We start from the raw sequence: 15,998 nt of genomic DNA, 5'->3' as shown, positions 1-15,998 counted from the left end.
CGTGCTGAACACTTTGGGTTTTTTTTCTTTTCCATTATTCAGTGAGATGTCCAATCAGACTTTAATCATCTTTTATTATGGTTGCCTTAAAACATCTACTATAAGCATTTGATTATGACAAATATGACATTTTTGGTGAATAAGCTCTGTAGAAAACAAAACATTGACAAAAGCTGCAAAATTCTCTCACGAGTCTTCCTTCTCTTGGTACCTGTAAGAAAACATTCACAATCATCAGCAAATAGCAGACAATAACTTTATTGAAGAGATTTGCTATTTGTACCTGCAGTGCATACATGTGAAGAAGACAGTCTGGCCTTCATCTGCAGATCTCATCTGCCTTGTGTGATAAATCATGCCTTCTTTATTGCACCTACTGCAGCGTCTGTCGATCTGAAACAACGAGTCGTCGCACATAACCGTAAATTGGCCAAGAGGACTCTAATCGTGCATTCGAGAGGCAGTAAAGGAAGGATTCCATCTTACCACAGGACCCTTGACTTCAGTGTCGTTACTACTCTCCTGGACCATGGAAGACTTGTCCACCGGATTGAATACGACTGTTGAGCGAATTTCTCGACCTGACAACTCTGGACAGCAAAAAGTACATCAAAAGCTGGGAGCAAAGTGTACAGCAGTGGTGGCGGCGGCGGCGGCGGCGGCGGCAGCAGCAGCAGCAGCAGCAGCAGCAGCAGCAGCAGCAGTACCTGATACAGAGATGGAAAAGGAGCAGCGGGGACAGCAGATGGAGTCTTCCATCCCTGGTAAAGGAAGAACATTGCCACACTCTGGACAGAAGTTGGGATCACCAGTAAAACATGACATGTCTGGAAGAAGAGAACATACGCCTTTTACCTATGCTTTCAAGTGATCGTCAACGGTAACGTATTGTTGTGTATGAAAACAACGCCTGCCTGGCTGCCTGGCTGCCTGGCTGCCTGGCTGCCTGGCTGCCTGGCTGCCTGGCTGCCTGGCTGCCTGGCTGCCTGGCTGCCTGGCTGCCTGGCTGCCTGGCTGCCTGGCTGCCTGGCTGCCTGGCTGCCTGGCTGCAGCCTGGCTGCCCACGGTGTATGAAATTGTCAACAGGGCAGCATGAGCAGCACGTGGCAATACATAGCCTCTATACGTATCTGGAAATGATACATTATTCACAAATAATAAGAAAGCACGCAGTTTTGCGTGGGTATCATAATTGCTTCTTACCTTCCCGTTGTCCCAAATAACGCTATAAACAAACCGTTAAGCGTTCACTGCGATGCCTCCGATGCCTGAGTCAACGCGTCGCACAAATATGACGTCACTTTAAAAACTAATTCTGGTAAAATGCATAGTATTCCATTTTACAACATTCATTTGTAAACATCTTTGATGATGTCAGAAAAATGTGTCCTTTTTGTTTTTGATGTGTACATTTCTTCTAAATAAATCAATAATTACTGAATGATGAAAAAATGCACTGCATAAGATCGAGAGTGCGCTGGCTGTCTCAAAATCTTCAGTTCTATTCTCCCCCGGTTATTTCATGTTTCTCAATCACTTTGTAAAGCTTAAATACTTTTGCCCGAGAGACACAACGCGTTGTGTAGAATGGCAATGTGAAAAGGTTTTCAGGTCATAAATCAGTGTGTGCAAGAGGAAGTTGAGCAAGCATCCAACAGGATGACTGAGCGGAACTGCTGAGCTCAGCTTCTGGACTGTTTGTCACAGCAGAAGCTGCAGCTGCAGCAGTAGGAGCAGCAGCAGGAGCAGGACATTGCACTGCTCCCTGCTCGAGCTTTTCATTGTTATTCGAAAAGTTATCGCTACTCAAATACTGGAAAGTCAGCAAATTCTGGGCCAATAGTGGACTCACTGTTCGTCAGTCTCAAAGCCTTACTTAAAAGTGAAGAAAAAATGATCGAATCATCGCTCTTGGTGGGTGATCTTTCAAAATCAACAACAGTATAAATATACAAGCTTGTCTCTTACAATTTATATGATCAGTAAAAAGCCTTCATTCAATTGATCTAAACATTTACACAAAAGCCCAGTTGAGCTGTCATGCGCACACACACAAACATGAATCAAAAGTAAAAATGCTTCAAACATTGGCGCAAATATCAAAATAGTTGATTTTATTCATAATGTATTAAAGATCTAAACACAGGCAGTGTTTCTTCTCACCAAACAGACATGTCGCTCAATCTCATGGACACCCCCCAAAAGCGTTATACAGTACAGTGATGATTTCTTGACACTCACCAGCGTTCTTTTTTCTTTTTTAAGCAGAAAGAAAGAAAGAAAGAAAGAAAGAGACCAAAAAAGAGCAGACAATCATTTTGGTTTTTCAACAAACCTAAGATGACCAAACCACAGTTTGGATGAAAACTACCACCAACGCTGCTGTCAGGGTATCAAGGTCACTCTGCTTGGCAATTTGTTTTAAACTTCAAGTTAAAGACAGTTCAATTTCATCTTACAAAATCACCCTTCACTGTGGCAATATCTTCGGACAGACCAAATGCAGTCTCCTGTCACACGCAAGTGGTTGCAGATTAACACTCAGAAAGGGGACAATCAAGCTCATGGCAAAGTCATTCAAAATCCTACAGAGACTCAACAAAAGCATTTCAAACAAAAGAAAACAAAAGATTGTCAGTCCAAATCGTATCTTATACATACCTACTTAACATCAAATCCCCACTTAGAGCAGTCATGGAATGCTTTTCAAACGTCAAAACATCACATTACATGGCACTTGCAAAGAGCATGTGCATGTTGGAGCGTGTCCATTTTGAGGACACCATGAAAGGTTGTTGCTTTTTTTTTATTTCTCATTAGAGAGCAAATGAACAATAGACACAAATAAGTTGGTTGGAAAATCACTGGTAGCTTTATCTGGACATTTTGCTTCAGGACCACAGCGCTCAAATTTCAAGCAACAACAGCGACGACAAAAAGAAAACTCCACCGTCCTTGACTGCCATTGCCCAGCGAAAATGGACCTTTGACTTCTTCCATGGCAGTGAACAAAAGAATCCTTATAGATAAGATAGGTACATACATGTTCTACTGTTATTCGCATCTGGTTACTTTGCTGGCAGTCTTTTTCCATGAATGGACAAAACATTGGGGGGAGTGATTAGAAAAATACTTCCATAGAAACAGTAAAGTTGTTGTCAAGCAACACTTTACTGGCACAAGTGACAGCCAATGATTTTAAAAAAGTAGCACAATTGATAAAGACCACAATAACCTGTTTGTGAGCGCTTGTTTCAAAATCAATGCAATGCTCAGTGGTCAAAGTGAACTGTACCACACACACAATGACGTGAAGTTTTGGTTATTGCAGGATGTGAACTGGAGAAGGTAATAAAGGTTTTGGCCTTCTCACAAAATGTTTAGTATTCACTTCAGCTTATTAGTCTTGAATTTCAACACTCGGACTCCGCAGCGCAGCGCAGCGCAGCTCAGCTTGATCGTATTTGGCCAGAAATTCCTGTGTGCCTCTCATAAAGGCCAGCTATCATCAGAGCTGTCTTGATTGTTTGACAGATTGAAATACTTGCGCACCACATTGACAGAGTTCCCAAGTCTTGTGACTCTTTTTTGGCCTGACACAGGAATATGAAACGTGCTTGATGACCCAAATCCAAAGATTATTTACAGCTGCTGTCTGTCAGGTTATTTAGGAGCAAACCGAACCATACAACTTGATGGGTGGCTGAAAAAAGAAAGGCACTGTGCCAAAGCTGTGTTCAAGAGTGGAATTTTGCTCTCATGAGATTGAAGTGTGCGTGTGTGCGTGTGTGTGTGTGTGTGGTTGGTGCCCCCCTGCCCCCCCCCCCCCCCGAGCCACTGGTGTGCTGTTGGAATTGCATCTTCAGGATTGGGCACCTGTGAGGATTCCCAACATTTGCCTTTGCGGATGCGTCTCAACCCCAGCTGACGTCGTATCGCGTCCAACCTTCCGGCGGCGCCAAGAAGACTCTGCGGCCGCGGTGCAGGAAAGCCACCACGCCCCTGTAGCCTGTCCGCGGGACTCCGGATTTCAAGTCATCCATCACCCCCAGATTCCGAGCGAGGACTTTAAAACTATCCCTGCTGGAGTAGTTGACTCTGTACGGACCGGGTCCTCTTAAAGCTCCCCCCTGTTGCAGTTCCTCGATCTTCACCGGCGGGGCGCCGTAAACGTCTTTGATAAACTTCTGGTCGTAGTTGTCTTTCAGCAAATGAGAGAAGTTTTGTTTGGTGAAAGGCACAAATTCCGTGTTGAGTCGAATGTAGCGCAGGTACTGGTCAAAGAATTGCCCTAAGCTGACGCCTTTTCGGCCAAAGGTAATGGTGCGCGATATTTCCGGGCGAACGCACGAGCGGTCCTTGCGTTGCTCCGGCAGACGCATCCAATCGTCCCAGAAGGCCGAAGGCCATTTGGGTTCCAGCTCCTCCCACAATTCCTTCAGCAGCATCCAGCCCAGACCGGGGAAGAAGTCTGTCCGGTGGAGAAGAGCGGTTTTGGACGGGTCCACCAAGGCGTCTCGGCCGTTATCGTTCCAGGCGGACACGCACCACAAAGTCGGGTCGGAGCGCAGGATGGGGTACATGGCGCGGAAATACTCAAAGAAGTCTGGTGCCACCTGAAGACGAAGAAAAAGGTTGCTTTCACGCCATAGTCCAATCAAAGCAGCTCACGTGACGCATTTGCTGACGGAAAGAGAGGTGGGAAGAGAGGCCGGCCACTCACCTCCAGGTCATCCTCCACTATGACCACGGTGGACTGCGCAAACGTGTTGAACACTTGGTTCAGTGCCCAGCGATAATGTCTGGCAATTTTGTAGTAGCCCTGGAACTTTCTGTGCTCCGGCCGCACTCGGATGTCGGACAGGTCCGGTTGGCGGATGTGCGTCACTTGAGCGCCGTAGGAGGCGATGACGCCGGCTGTTTCGGCGTGACCGCAGTCCTGGCTCACGATGATGGGATAGAGTTCTTGAGAAGGCCGGTACTGAATCAGTCTGTCCAGACTCCGTTTGACGGTGACTCGGTCGCAAGCGATGACCAGGATGGGAATGGTGACCACCGGGGGCCTGGCAAAAGCGGACGGTTGATCACGCTTGCCCGTCTCCATTACGGTGGCTTGGCGCCGCCGAGCGTCCGGGCCAAGCGAAGCAGAAGATTTGACAGCGTGGTGGAGCTCGCCATCGGCACGGTCAAGCAGAGGCTCCAGGGGCTGAAGCGCTAGGGATTGGACGTGGTGCTTTTTTGTCACCGCCTCTTTGTCTCTTTTGCCCACATCTTTGCGCTTGGACCACGCTGCCCGGTGACTTTCAATCTGCTTTAACAACTTTTTCTGGGTCTCAAGTTGAAGTTCTACTTCCTCCGCCAGCCGGATCACCTCCCCTGCCAGGTCGATCCTGCTTCCTTTGCCTCGGATCAGACCCCACTCCTCATTCCCTCCCGGTTCGGCGCCGCCGCCGCCACCCTCCCCCCCGAGGCGGCCCATCGGCGGGCGTCCCCAAAGGTAAAGTAAAAGCAAAGCATTCCACGCCACAAACAGAAATGCGCCGCATAGTATGAGGGAACCTTTCTTTCGAACCATGGCCGCCGTTGTGGAAAAGGAGGAAGCTAGGGAATCCTTGTTGGAGCCAGACAAAGATCCAACCCAAACACTTGACGTTTAATTACATCATAGCAAAGCCTGTCTTCTTTTGAACAGGGTGCCCGTACGAGGAATAGTAGACGCTCAACTGTATACCATCTCACTGTGGAGTACATCAATTCCATGAAATGAGGGGGGGGGGGGGGGGGGGGGGGGGGGGGGGGGGAATGGGAAGAAGAAAAAACAACAACGACAATCGGTCACTTTGGGTTGGGGGAAGGCGACTGACTCCTTATACATTATCCTTCAGCCATCATCCTGGAAACAGAGCAAGAAAAGAAAAGAAATGGAGGTTGGTCACGGAAAATGTATTTCACACTAGGAACATATGAAATGAACACCGCTTTCCAAAATGTTGTCAGAGAATCGAGGGTGCAATAAATAGTTTGAGCGATATGAACTCCAAACGATTGGAGACAATGCGTAATCTAGGGCGACTCCTTTGGGAATCAATTGTGCGAAACGATGAGCAAACGATGCTTTCTGATGACAGTAGGAGGTTAGTGGAACATTGCTGCAGAAGCACTCCGCAGGAGAGCGAGCCTCAGGATTAGCATTAGAAACCAATTAGTGTCGATAAATATAGTCATCTTGTTAGGATGGACTCAACTGTCTCCACTAGCGGCACACAAATCGGGATTAAGTTGCGCTAAGAGTCTTCGTAAATGTCAGGAAGACAATAAAAGACGATACGTTAAAACTCGAGCTCTACTTGCCCAAAGAACAGCTCACAGATAGACAGATAGATGTCCGAGCCTTGCAAGGTTGTTGGGAGTTAACATTTGCAGACAAGAGCGAGGCAGGGAGGGAGGGAACTGTTGCTTTACAAAGTGGACCAGCTGAAACTCTATTCCCGAGGCTTTCCACTTTCCACCACGAAGACGTGGAGTTGCCAAGAAGAAGAAGGAGCAGGCAGGCAGGCAGGCAGGCAGGCAGCCTTTGGGAGGGAGGCATCCAAGCCAAATGCTTCTTCACATGATCAGCACCGTGACAGAGCCAATTCATAAGCGCAAGGCAGGCAGGCAGGCAGGCAGGCACCGCCCCTTGCTACGCTGTCAATATCGATCTCTAATACAATTGTTATCCATAATCACGCTCCAATGCACGTGATTGCTCGCTAAGAGTCCCGAGTGTTACGTTTGCATTCGGTGTGCAGCGAGCCAACGAGCGCCAGACAGACACGAGGGCTCTTTCAATCCTGTGGTCAGTCCGACCGACCGACCGACCGATCAACTCATTATTAGTTACTAATACGTACATACAGTATGTTGTGCTGACGTGCCCTTAGCTAGCTGCTAGCTAAAAGCAATGGCTCACTTTGACCTGACTGACTCCAGGGTTCAAGCGCTTCCGTCCGTCCGTCCGTCCGTCCGTCGGTCGGTCGGTCACTCACCTCGTAGACGCCACGCCACGCCGCTCCCACCAAAACGGTGTGCCTGCCTGGCCTTGGTCTGCCTGTCATGCTCGTCTGCCCGGGCTCGCACCAAGTCCAGTCCGGCCGCCCGCCTGCCGGCTCGTCTGTGGCTAGCCAGCGTTAGCCATTCTCGTTTCCGCTGCTTGCCTTTCACGTTTGCAGCTGATACATAGCGGTTCCGACACGGTCTCACTCAACTCTGGTCCCGTACACCGACTGCTAATAACGAACTGACTGACTGACGGACGGACGGACGGACGGGGATGAGTAAGTTTCCCCGGAAGAGAATTCCGCCGTGCCACTGTGCACTAATGTTGCTCTACAGTGAGGGTCGCGGTTGAGTTTGGTATGCTCCAGCTGCTTGTGGCACGGTCTACCGCCGCCGCCGCCGCCGCCGCCGCCTCCAGCACTTTGGTATGATGACGGAAATGCATTTTCTTCCGCTCGACTACACTTCCGGATAGTCCCTCACTCGTCTTTAACGAGAATTGCCGAGTCGAGCCGAAGTCTCCCCCAATCGCTGACATTCCCAATGAAAGTCAACACTCGAATGATATTGGAAGACTTATAAGAAAGTGTACACAGGGAGCACGTTTAGACAGTCTGAAAATGTATTTATAGTTTATTGTGAAGACCAGTTCGAATAGAGCCAGGTTGCTCATTATGCAACACTGCGCTGGGTGTCATTGATGGATACCGTGGTGAAAATAGGATTAAAACAAAAAGACTATTTTTGAAAGAAATCCCAAAACGTTTGCCCTCAAGACCTTTGTGTATGACACTGATCACCATCATTGGAATGGCTGCTGGTGGGACATTCTGTCGTTTGCAGCACCTGGAGCTGATCCTCAATAGTCTTCAACTCCTGCTGAAATGCTGACAGCTACAATTCAAGAGGAATGACATGAACCAAAGCACAGAATATGTTGCATGCCCTAGAATACGACAGTGTGCACAATGAAGTGTTGAATGCCTACTATCTATGCTGAAAGCATGAACAATTGTTTACCAATGCAAGAACATTGTTTTCAAGTTCGACAATTTGTGTTATTTTGCTGAGCGACCGAGTGTTCAGCGCTTGCTTACCTTCCTCTCCATCTGCTCCCTGATGTGTGCTGGGACCTTGTGAAGGTATTCTGGAGATTGGATTTTGCACAAGAGCTCATCCAGCTTCTGGACAAGTTTGCTTCTTCGTTGGGTGAGCCGGGCCACTTGTTTGGTCATGTTCACGGCGCTCTGGGGGAATATTTCCACGGATGAGTTATTGATTGGATTCCGAAACTTCATTTAGCCCCATGGGGCGGCGATGAAGAGCAAGAGCAAGCACAAATTGCAAAAACAATGGGTGACGACAGAACAGAAACACATCCTTCCGCAAACTGTTCCCAAAAGTTTGGGAAGAAAATGGCCTCAAATTTCACAAGAAAATATTTATCTATCTATCTATCTATTTGGAGTGGCGATAAGAGCCCGACGACTACCTGCAGAGGAAGGTGCAGCCGGCACGTGTGGTCCACAACACCTACGAGGCAGCCTTTGGGCGGGGGAGCGCAAGAGACGGCGGCTTCTTGGGGACAATAGACATTGAAGCGCGACACTCGGCTCAAAGTCCAAACGGCAGATCCAAAGTGAAGGAGAATCTGGGCCTGACTGGGCGAACAGACCACCCACACTGAAACACACACACACACGGACGGGGGAACCCAAATCTCAATGCATGCAACCACTTGAATAGCAATTAGTGCTTATGACTTACTGGGAGGCTTTTCTTTGGTCAAACCACCCTGAGCCCTAAGGAAGCGAGCCACGCGGATCACTTCCTGGACCAGCAGGAAATCCCGTTCCTCTTCTGGGAAATGCCAGTGTTTCTGGCAGGACGGAGATGACAAAATAGCCACGTGAGCTTCCACGTCCACACACACACACACACGCACATCGATCGCTGGGCATCATTTCTTGTGGCGTCAACCGAGTCCAACATCCAGCAGAACATCAAATGTGGCAAAATTAGGATGGATGGATGGATGGATGGATGGATGGATGGATGGATGGATGGATGGATGGATGTCAGATGGATGGATGGATGGATGGATGGATGCCAGATGGATGGATGGATGGATGGATGGATGGATGGATGGATGGATGGATGGATGGATGGATGGATGGATGGATGGATGGATGGATGGATGGATTTTGGTTGCGACGGTACCAGTTGAGACGAGCGGGGGTACGGCTGAAGACACAGGCTGGCGGTCGGAGCTGCAGCTGGGCTTCGGAACGGCCGGAGTCTCTGCCACAATTCCTCGGTAAGGAACGGCATAATTGGGGAGAGGAGGGTCAGAGACGCAGACACGCAGTGATAGAGGACCACGCTTGCCGCTGGTCTCGCCTTGCCGTCGCTCCCTTCGTTTTGCTTTAGAAGCACAGGTTTCACGCTCTCCTACAAAACACGCACACACACACAAAAAAAACCCCAAACCCAAACCGTCATCTTTCCCTCTGTTCCTATCAATCTTTTAGTGACATAGTACGGACGTGTCCGTCTCACCAAATAGATGTCACACAGATCGTGGACCCAGAAGGAGTACAAAGCAGCAGTGACCGTATGAAGCTCATATTCTTCAAAGGCCCGCTCGACTTGTGCCACAGTGCTGTATAGTCGGGAGCAGATCCAGCGCTCCATACTGCCCAAATCCGACACCTGAAGGGCACAAAGCATTCATTTAGTCTGAAGTGACCATCGGCTTGGATGGGTAGTCTGTCCAATGACACTGCACTGCCCAGTAAAACTGCAGTTGCATCAAATCAAACAAACAAGCAAACATTTGCAAAAGCCGCTTGTACCTGCTCCAGGTTCCCCACCGGCCGAGTGTTGTCACCCAGCGCTCCCAGAGTGAATCTCAGCGTCTGCCACATTTTATTACAGAAATGTCTGCAGCTCAGGACTTGAGCTATTGATAGACTGATGTCTTCTCCTAAAATAAAGGCAAGGAAGGAGGAAAACGACGACAACAACAACAACAACAACAAAATCATGCTTCAACTCTACTTTGACTTGAATTGAAAGTGGACGTCACTCAGGTCTGACTCACCCATCATTTTGTGAGCGCAAAGGGCAAATCTCAGAGCATCAGTTCCACACTGAGGGATCCCCTTTGGGAAGTCTTTCCTCTAAGGGAAGGAAGCAGATGCAGCAGTCGGAGGCAAGTAATGAGCACGCGCGCATTCAGGAAACGTCCATCAGGACCGGACCTGAGCTTCCAAGGCCACCGCTCGCTCCCTGGGCTCAAGGTTCCCCTCTTTCACTTTCTGCTGAAGCCTCTGAGAGGGCAAAAAGGAATCGGAAAACACTTAGCGCCAACGCCGAAAGGAATTGTACGTGACGTACCTCCAAGGAGACTCCGTGAATAACATCCAAGGGGTCGATGACGTTGCCCAAGGATTTACTCATTTTGCGACCGTGTTTATCCCTCACCAGAGAGTGAAGTAGCACCTCGGAATAAAGAAGCGGAAACATACATACGTACATACATACTAACCCATCAATATGACCCGGGAAAAAATTCAAGAGCAGCAGATATGCTGGTACTTGTTTAAAAGGCAAGTGGCCCGTCAGCTCCGTGGCCAGCATGACCATCCTCGCCACCCAAAAGAAGATCAGGTCACTCCCCGTCTCCAGCATAGAGTTTGGGTAGAAGCGTTGGAAATCTGTGGTCTGTAGAAGGAGAAGGAGAAGGAGAAGGAGGGTGACCACGTTACAGTCGCCAACATCAATGGTGACCGCGTGCTACCTACTACCTGTTGAGGCCAGCCCAACATGGCGAAAGGAAAGAGCGCAGAGGAGAACCAGGTGTCCAGAACATCAGAGTCTGAGACGCAGCCAAAAGAAGACGAAAGCAAGACCATGCTCATAGTTCATTCCCTTTTGACACTTATTTGGCCACACGTTTCTTTTTTCCATACAAATCTTTGAAATGTCTGCCATTTTGGGGTATTCCGTCTCAATGGCGACAGTTCAGTCGGTGATGATGTACCTGGAGTCAAAGTGATGTCCTGTGCTTTCACTCCATATTTCACGCTTGCTCTCTGACGGGCCTCATCCTCATTCTTTCCCCAGACCCATCGCTCCTGACCAAACAGGGATATTGGGAAACAATCGTATGATCGACCAACTAACTCCTCAGCCATTTCTAAACCGCGTGACACTATATTCTGCACTGCACGGCACTCGCCGTACGTACACTGCCTGCCTGCCTGCCTACCGGCAAGCAAGCACACGTCAAACCCTAAAACGGGCGTAATGATGGCTCGTCATCGATGCATCTCAAAGCACCATTGTTTGACACAGCTCTGATGCACAACCTCTTGTTTGTCAGTAGAAGAAGGAAAGTCCACCCTGTAAGCGGGGATCTGGTGTCCCCACCACAGCTGCCTGGAAAGGCACCAATCGCTGGAAAGCAAACACAGCCACATTGTGCAAGGAAACAAGGATGCATTCATCAGCGCAATTGTGTTTGCAGAACAATAGATGACACACAGATAGATAGATCGATAGATAGATCGATCGATCGATAAAGAAAGAATGGGAACTCCATCCACGTGAGTCGAAGGTCGGTGGGCCTACTTGATGTTGGACAGCCAGTTCTTCCACGTTTTCTTGTAAAAGGCAGGGATGATTTCCAACTGGCCGTCCTCCACAGCCTGGCCATAAAGAAAGACACCGAGCGTTTGGGCTACGGGGCAAAAGAAACAATCAGCCACCAGCGCCAGTTAACGCCACTTACCCGGATTGCTTTTTGAGCCATTGCGTGACAGCGGAGGAACCACTGTTTCTTCAGGAGAGGCTCGATCACATCGCCCGAGCGGCTTCCAAATGGGAAAAGTGATCATTGCGAAAAGACAGCTTTTGTTAAGCGCTCGATGATGGATGGCGAGGCCTACCTGCAAATGGGTAAGGTCATGGCGTGCTCCCGCTTCCCTCTGAACAGCTCTTTCTCCACCAGAGCGTTTACCACCAGCTCTCTGGCATCAAAACGCTTCACTCCCTTCAAACATGGTCAAATGAGGACATTTGTCATCTGTTGACATTTGTCAATCAAGTGGTTGCACCTCCAGCCATTGTCCACAGAGTGGAGTCATCTTGCCATCTCCTCCAATCACCGTTAGGCGGGGCAGAGCGTGTCTCTGGGACAACAGGAAGTCTGCGTGGTCATGAGCAGGAGTCACCTTTACCGCACCTACGCACAAAGATGTTGGGAAGGCAGCGTGCGCTGAAGCTACTGTGAACCTTTGCATTGTTTGGTGTCTAAAATAGGCAGGTGACCTGTCCCGAGCTCCATGTCCACAATTGTATCAGTGACAATGGGCAGCAGTCTGTCGTTGAAGGGGTGGCGGCATTGCATTCCGTGGAAATTCTGGAACCCCCCCCCAAAAAAACCCAACAACCCCATAGATCCTATGTTGATTAGCCTCTCCACATTTAATTGGATACTAAAAAGGACATTGACAACAACAATCAACACGGTTTCAGCATTCCAATTCCTCGCCTGGTATCGAGGATCGTCAGGATGAACAGCTACGGCCACATCTCCCAGCATGGTCTCTGGACGAGTTGTTGACACCACGATTTCGCCACCTGAATGTTTTGAAAATGACAAAGTCTGGCCTTGTCTGGCCTATCCTGAATCAATACTCCTACTCACCGTGGCCATCGAGGGGGTATGCAAAGGTGAGCATGGTTCCAAATTCCACTTGGTGCTCATAATTCGGCACAGACAGCATGGTTTTCCCAAATAGTTCCTTTGAATCGACCTGACGAAAATAAAACCCCACAACGTTTGCTAAGACTTTCAGCAATTCCAAAAGTCTCATTTCACTCAGGGGAAAAATCTCGGCCAACAACATTCACATTATTCCGGAGCTTGCACGTTGATTTGTGGGCTGACAGGAAAGGAAATAAAGAAATGAACGGGCAAACATTTAGTACAAAAAAAAAAAAAAAAAAAGATGGCTATCAGTTCACGTGCATTGCAGACTCTTCTCAAGTCCCAGCATAGTAGTTGTCTGCAATGCTACAAATGTTTCGATGGTACACAGAAGGCATCTCGTAGCACTGTATCATATCACTCGCCTCTATATCGGAGATGGCCGACTCCAGAGCGCAGCTCCAATTGATCAGAGCCTCTGAGCGATAGATCAGACCAGCATCACTTAGACGCACAAAAGCCTCCGTTACTGCCTGACTGAAACCCTGAAACAAAAGAGACGTTTGACTCGTTGATGATGCGTGATACGTACATTTCATTTGAAAAGTCACATGAAATAGAAAGGAGCCGCTTCCGTCATCAATATGCGGAACCGTTCTATTTCCTGATCCGTCAATGCAGTTCAAATGCCACGTCTTACTTGATCCATGGTGAAACAGGCTCGACTCCAGTCCAAGGATGCACCCAGTTTCCTCAGCTGCTGATAGATCTCATCTCCTTTCCTGACGCAACAGCAGTTTGGCCTTTCAGCAAACGATAGATCCAGCGCTACACGCTACGAGAGCTAAAGACTCACTCATTTTTCCATTTCCAAACCTCCTGTAAAAACTCTTCTCGAGTGAAGTCTTGCCTGTGCTTCCCTTTTTCCCGGAGCAGCATCCTTTCCACCACGCTCTGATTCCAAAAGAAGATATCGGGTTTCAAATTCAACCGCAGAGCATTCGACAGCTGGCTTTATTCCCGAGTGAGTGTCCAGTTCCCCTTGCTCCAGCCACTGAGAATCAACGCAAGATACTCCCTCCCTTATGACAAATGCGGGGAGAGAAATACAACTCGCTACCTGTGTTGCGATACCAGCATGATCACAGCCAGGGACCCAGAGTACTCTTTGGCCCTGCATCCTTCTCCTGGTGGATTGAGCAAAACACACAGTATGCCTTTAGTCCATTCGAGTAAAAAACATAGACTGGAAAGGCGATCTTTTTTTCTTCTTCTCGCCATTTACCATCGAACCAAAGCATCTTCTATTGCTACGGTCAAAGCATGACCCAGATGCAGCGTCCCTGTCACATTTGGTGGCGGTATACACAGAGAGAAGTTCTGATCCACAGCGTGAGATAACTCCTCAACATCCTAAAGAGGAAAAACAGCACTGTCATATGGGACATAAATACACCGAAGACAATCATACGTTGCCATCTACTTTTTGGGGTCACCGCAATATGGTGCATAGGGCACACCTGTGGAAAAAATCCATTTGGATTGGAAAAAAAGTCAAATCCAAAACGACTGTTATCTCACATGGTGCTCAGGCCTAAAGAATCCCTCCTTCTCCCACCACTGATACCAGCTGGATTCCACATAGTCTGGGCTGTATGACGATGGGAATGGCAAGCTTGTGTCTGCCAAAACATATTCACAAGTAGGAAATCTTGGTCTCAATGCTGCAGAGTGACAATGACAACAAAAGGATTGGGTTACTGGGACAAAAACGCACCTTTCTTTGCCCCGGGTGGCGTCTGAGCAGTGTAGAGAATTCTCTCCTTCTCGCTCCATTTGAGAAGGTCTTCTTCATCAGTCTGGAAACAAAACATCACAGTGGGACTAAGAACTGCAGATCTTCACACTTATGTTGGTGGTCTCAGGCGATTGTAAATAGTTTTAAAACGGACAAATTCATTCATTCATTCATTCAAATGCAGCGCTGGCTCGACATGCAGAAGCCAGGACTTCCTACTCACAAGGTTTTGAGTGGATAGTATGGCGTTGTCCCTCTCTTTTTTCCGTTTTTGTTTTTCAACTTGGGGACGAAAATGTGCGCTTGACTTAGCGGGATTGGACGAGTTACAAGAACAGAACCTGACCGCATCTCTCCTTGCCAGCCTTCGAACACTACCTACCGACCACATCTTCAAAACGAAAACACACATCATATGATCTCAATGGCCACTGTCATTTCAAAACATTAAGTGATGATGGTCCCGTCATCAATTGCTCATGTTCATTTTTTTTTTTTTTTAGCAGGGGAAATGATACGCATGAAACTTTGTCAGCAGATCATTCTGGTTTGGCGACGGTCTGTTTTGAATGCCGGACGACAGGAACACAGGAAAAAGGAAGTCCTTGCTGTCCCTTTACGAAGATCTTCCCCCGGAAAATAATGCTGTGAAAACACATCATATAATCTCAATGGCCACTGTCATTGGAAAACATTAAGTTATGATAGTAATCTGATCGATTGCTCAAGGCAAACATTTCAGCTGGGTAAATAATACGAATGAAACTTTGTCAGCAGATCATTGTTGTTGGGCGACGGTCTGTTTTGAATAACGGACGACAAGAAACAGGAAGAATGTCCTTGCTGTCCGTGTACAAATATCTTCCCCGGAAAAATAATGTTGTAAAAACACATTATATGATTTAAATGGCCACTGTCATTTCAAAACATTAGGTGATGATGGTCCCGTGATAAATTGCTCATGTTGAATTTTTAGCAGGGTAAATAATGCGAATGAAACGTTGTCAGCAGATCATTCTTGTATGGCGACGGTCTGTTTTGAATGACGCACGACAGGAACACAGGAAAAAAGTCTTTTTTTTCTCCCTAGTTCAAGCTTTTATTCAAACACAATCACATTAAGTATAATAACATTATCAACTACAAAAACAGGGGGGGGGGGGGGGGGTTGCTGTCCATATACAAATATCTTCTCCCGCGTCAAAACAATTGTGACTATATAAAACGGAAATACATTGTCCCGTAGGTTTTCAAAACAAAATATTACAGCTTAAAAATGTAAAAGCACGTCTCAAACAAAGCAACATATTTGTTCGAATCGAACATTGTATAAAATATTGAAAAAAAGTAGAACTACTGTACTGCGTCTTGTTTGGAGCCCTCGTGTATCATTATTTATATAGAGACGTTGTAACATTTGACACCACAATAAGACATTTCCGTTCC

At 47.7% G+C, this 15,998-nt stretch overlaps 3 protein-coding genes across 3 annotated transcripts; all 3 read right to left on the bottom strand.

The window, feature by feature from the left end:
* Positions 1–54: 54 nt before the first annotated feature.
* On the bottom strand, positions 55–1,356 carry polr1h (RNA polymerase I subunit H). Its single transcript, XM_088365323.1, has 5 exons — positions 1,204–1,356; positions 708–827; positions 487–590; positions 284–393; positions 55–211 (listed from the first exon to the last, which is right to left on the bottom strand). Exons 2-5 carry the CDS (start codon positions 823–825, stop codon positions 187–189), a joined length of 357 nt encoding a protein of 118 aa, XP_088221449.1. The 5' UTR covers positions 826–827; positions 1,204–1,356; the 3' UTR covers positions 55–186.
* Positions 1,357–2,099: 743 nt separating this feature from the next.
* Positions 2,100–5,778, bottom strand: mgat1b (alpha-1,3-mannosyl-glycoprotein 2-beta-N-acetylglucosaminyltransferase b). Its single transcript, XM_088365322.1, has 2 exons — positions 4,724–5,778; positions 2,100–4,616 (listed from the first exon to the last, which is right to left on the bottom strand). Exons 1-2 carry the CDS (start codon positions 5,573–5,575, stop codon positions 3,915–3,917), a joined length of 1,554 nt encoding a protein of 517 aa, XP_088221448.1. The 5' UTR covers positions 5,576–5,778; the 3' UTR covers positions 2,100–3,914.
* Positions 5,779–7,653: 1,875 nt separating this feature from the next.
* Positions 7,654–15,504, bottom strand: vars2 (valyl-tRNA synthetase 2, mitochondrial). The gene is made up of 29 exons (XM_088365321.1): positions 14,776–15,504; positions 14,532–14,613; positions 14,336–14,436; positions 14,040–14,167; positions 13,875–13,941; positions 13,611–13,708; positions 13,455–13,536; positions 13,180–13,299; positions 12,752–12,860; positions 12,596–12,684; positions 12,373–12,463; positions 12,159–12,286; positions 11,991–12,094; positions 11,834–11,915; positions 11,674–11,750; positions 11,412–11,499; positions 11,084–11,177; positions 10,848–10,918; positions 10,639–10,764; positions 10,438–10,542; positions 10,302–10,370; positions 10,142–10,220; positions 9,894–10,024; positions 9,598–9,750; positions 9,259–9,489; positions 8,806–8,917; positions 8,531–8,721; positions 8,136–8,285; positions 7,654–7,932 (listed from the first exon to the last, which is right to left on the bottom strand). Exons 1-29 carry the CDS (start codon positions 14,965–14,967, stop codon positions 7,810–7,812), a joined length of 3,273 nt encoding a protein of 1,090 aa, XP_088221447.1. The 5' UTR covers positions 14,968–15,504; the 3' UTR covers positions 7,654–7,809.
* Between the last annotated feature and the right edge of the window lie 494 nt (positions 15,505–15,998).

The sequence above is a fragment of the Syngnathus floridae genome, chromosome 21 (genome assembly GCF_059516105.1).
Source record: "Syngnathus floridae isolate MCC-2025c chromosome 21, RoL_Sflo_1.0, whole genome shotgun sequence".
Taxonomy (NCBI): Eukaryota; Metazoa; Chordata; class Actinopteri; order Syngnathiformes; family Syngnathidae; genus Syngnathus; species Syngnathus floridae.
Note: the sequence above shows the minus strand (reverse complement) of the source record. Positions and strands in the feature narration are given on the sequence as shown.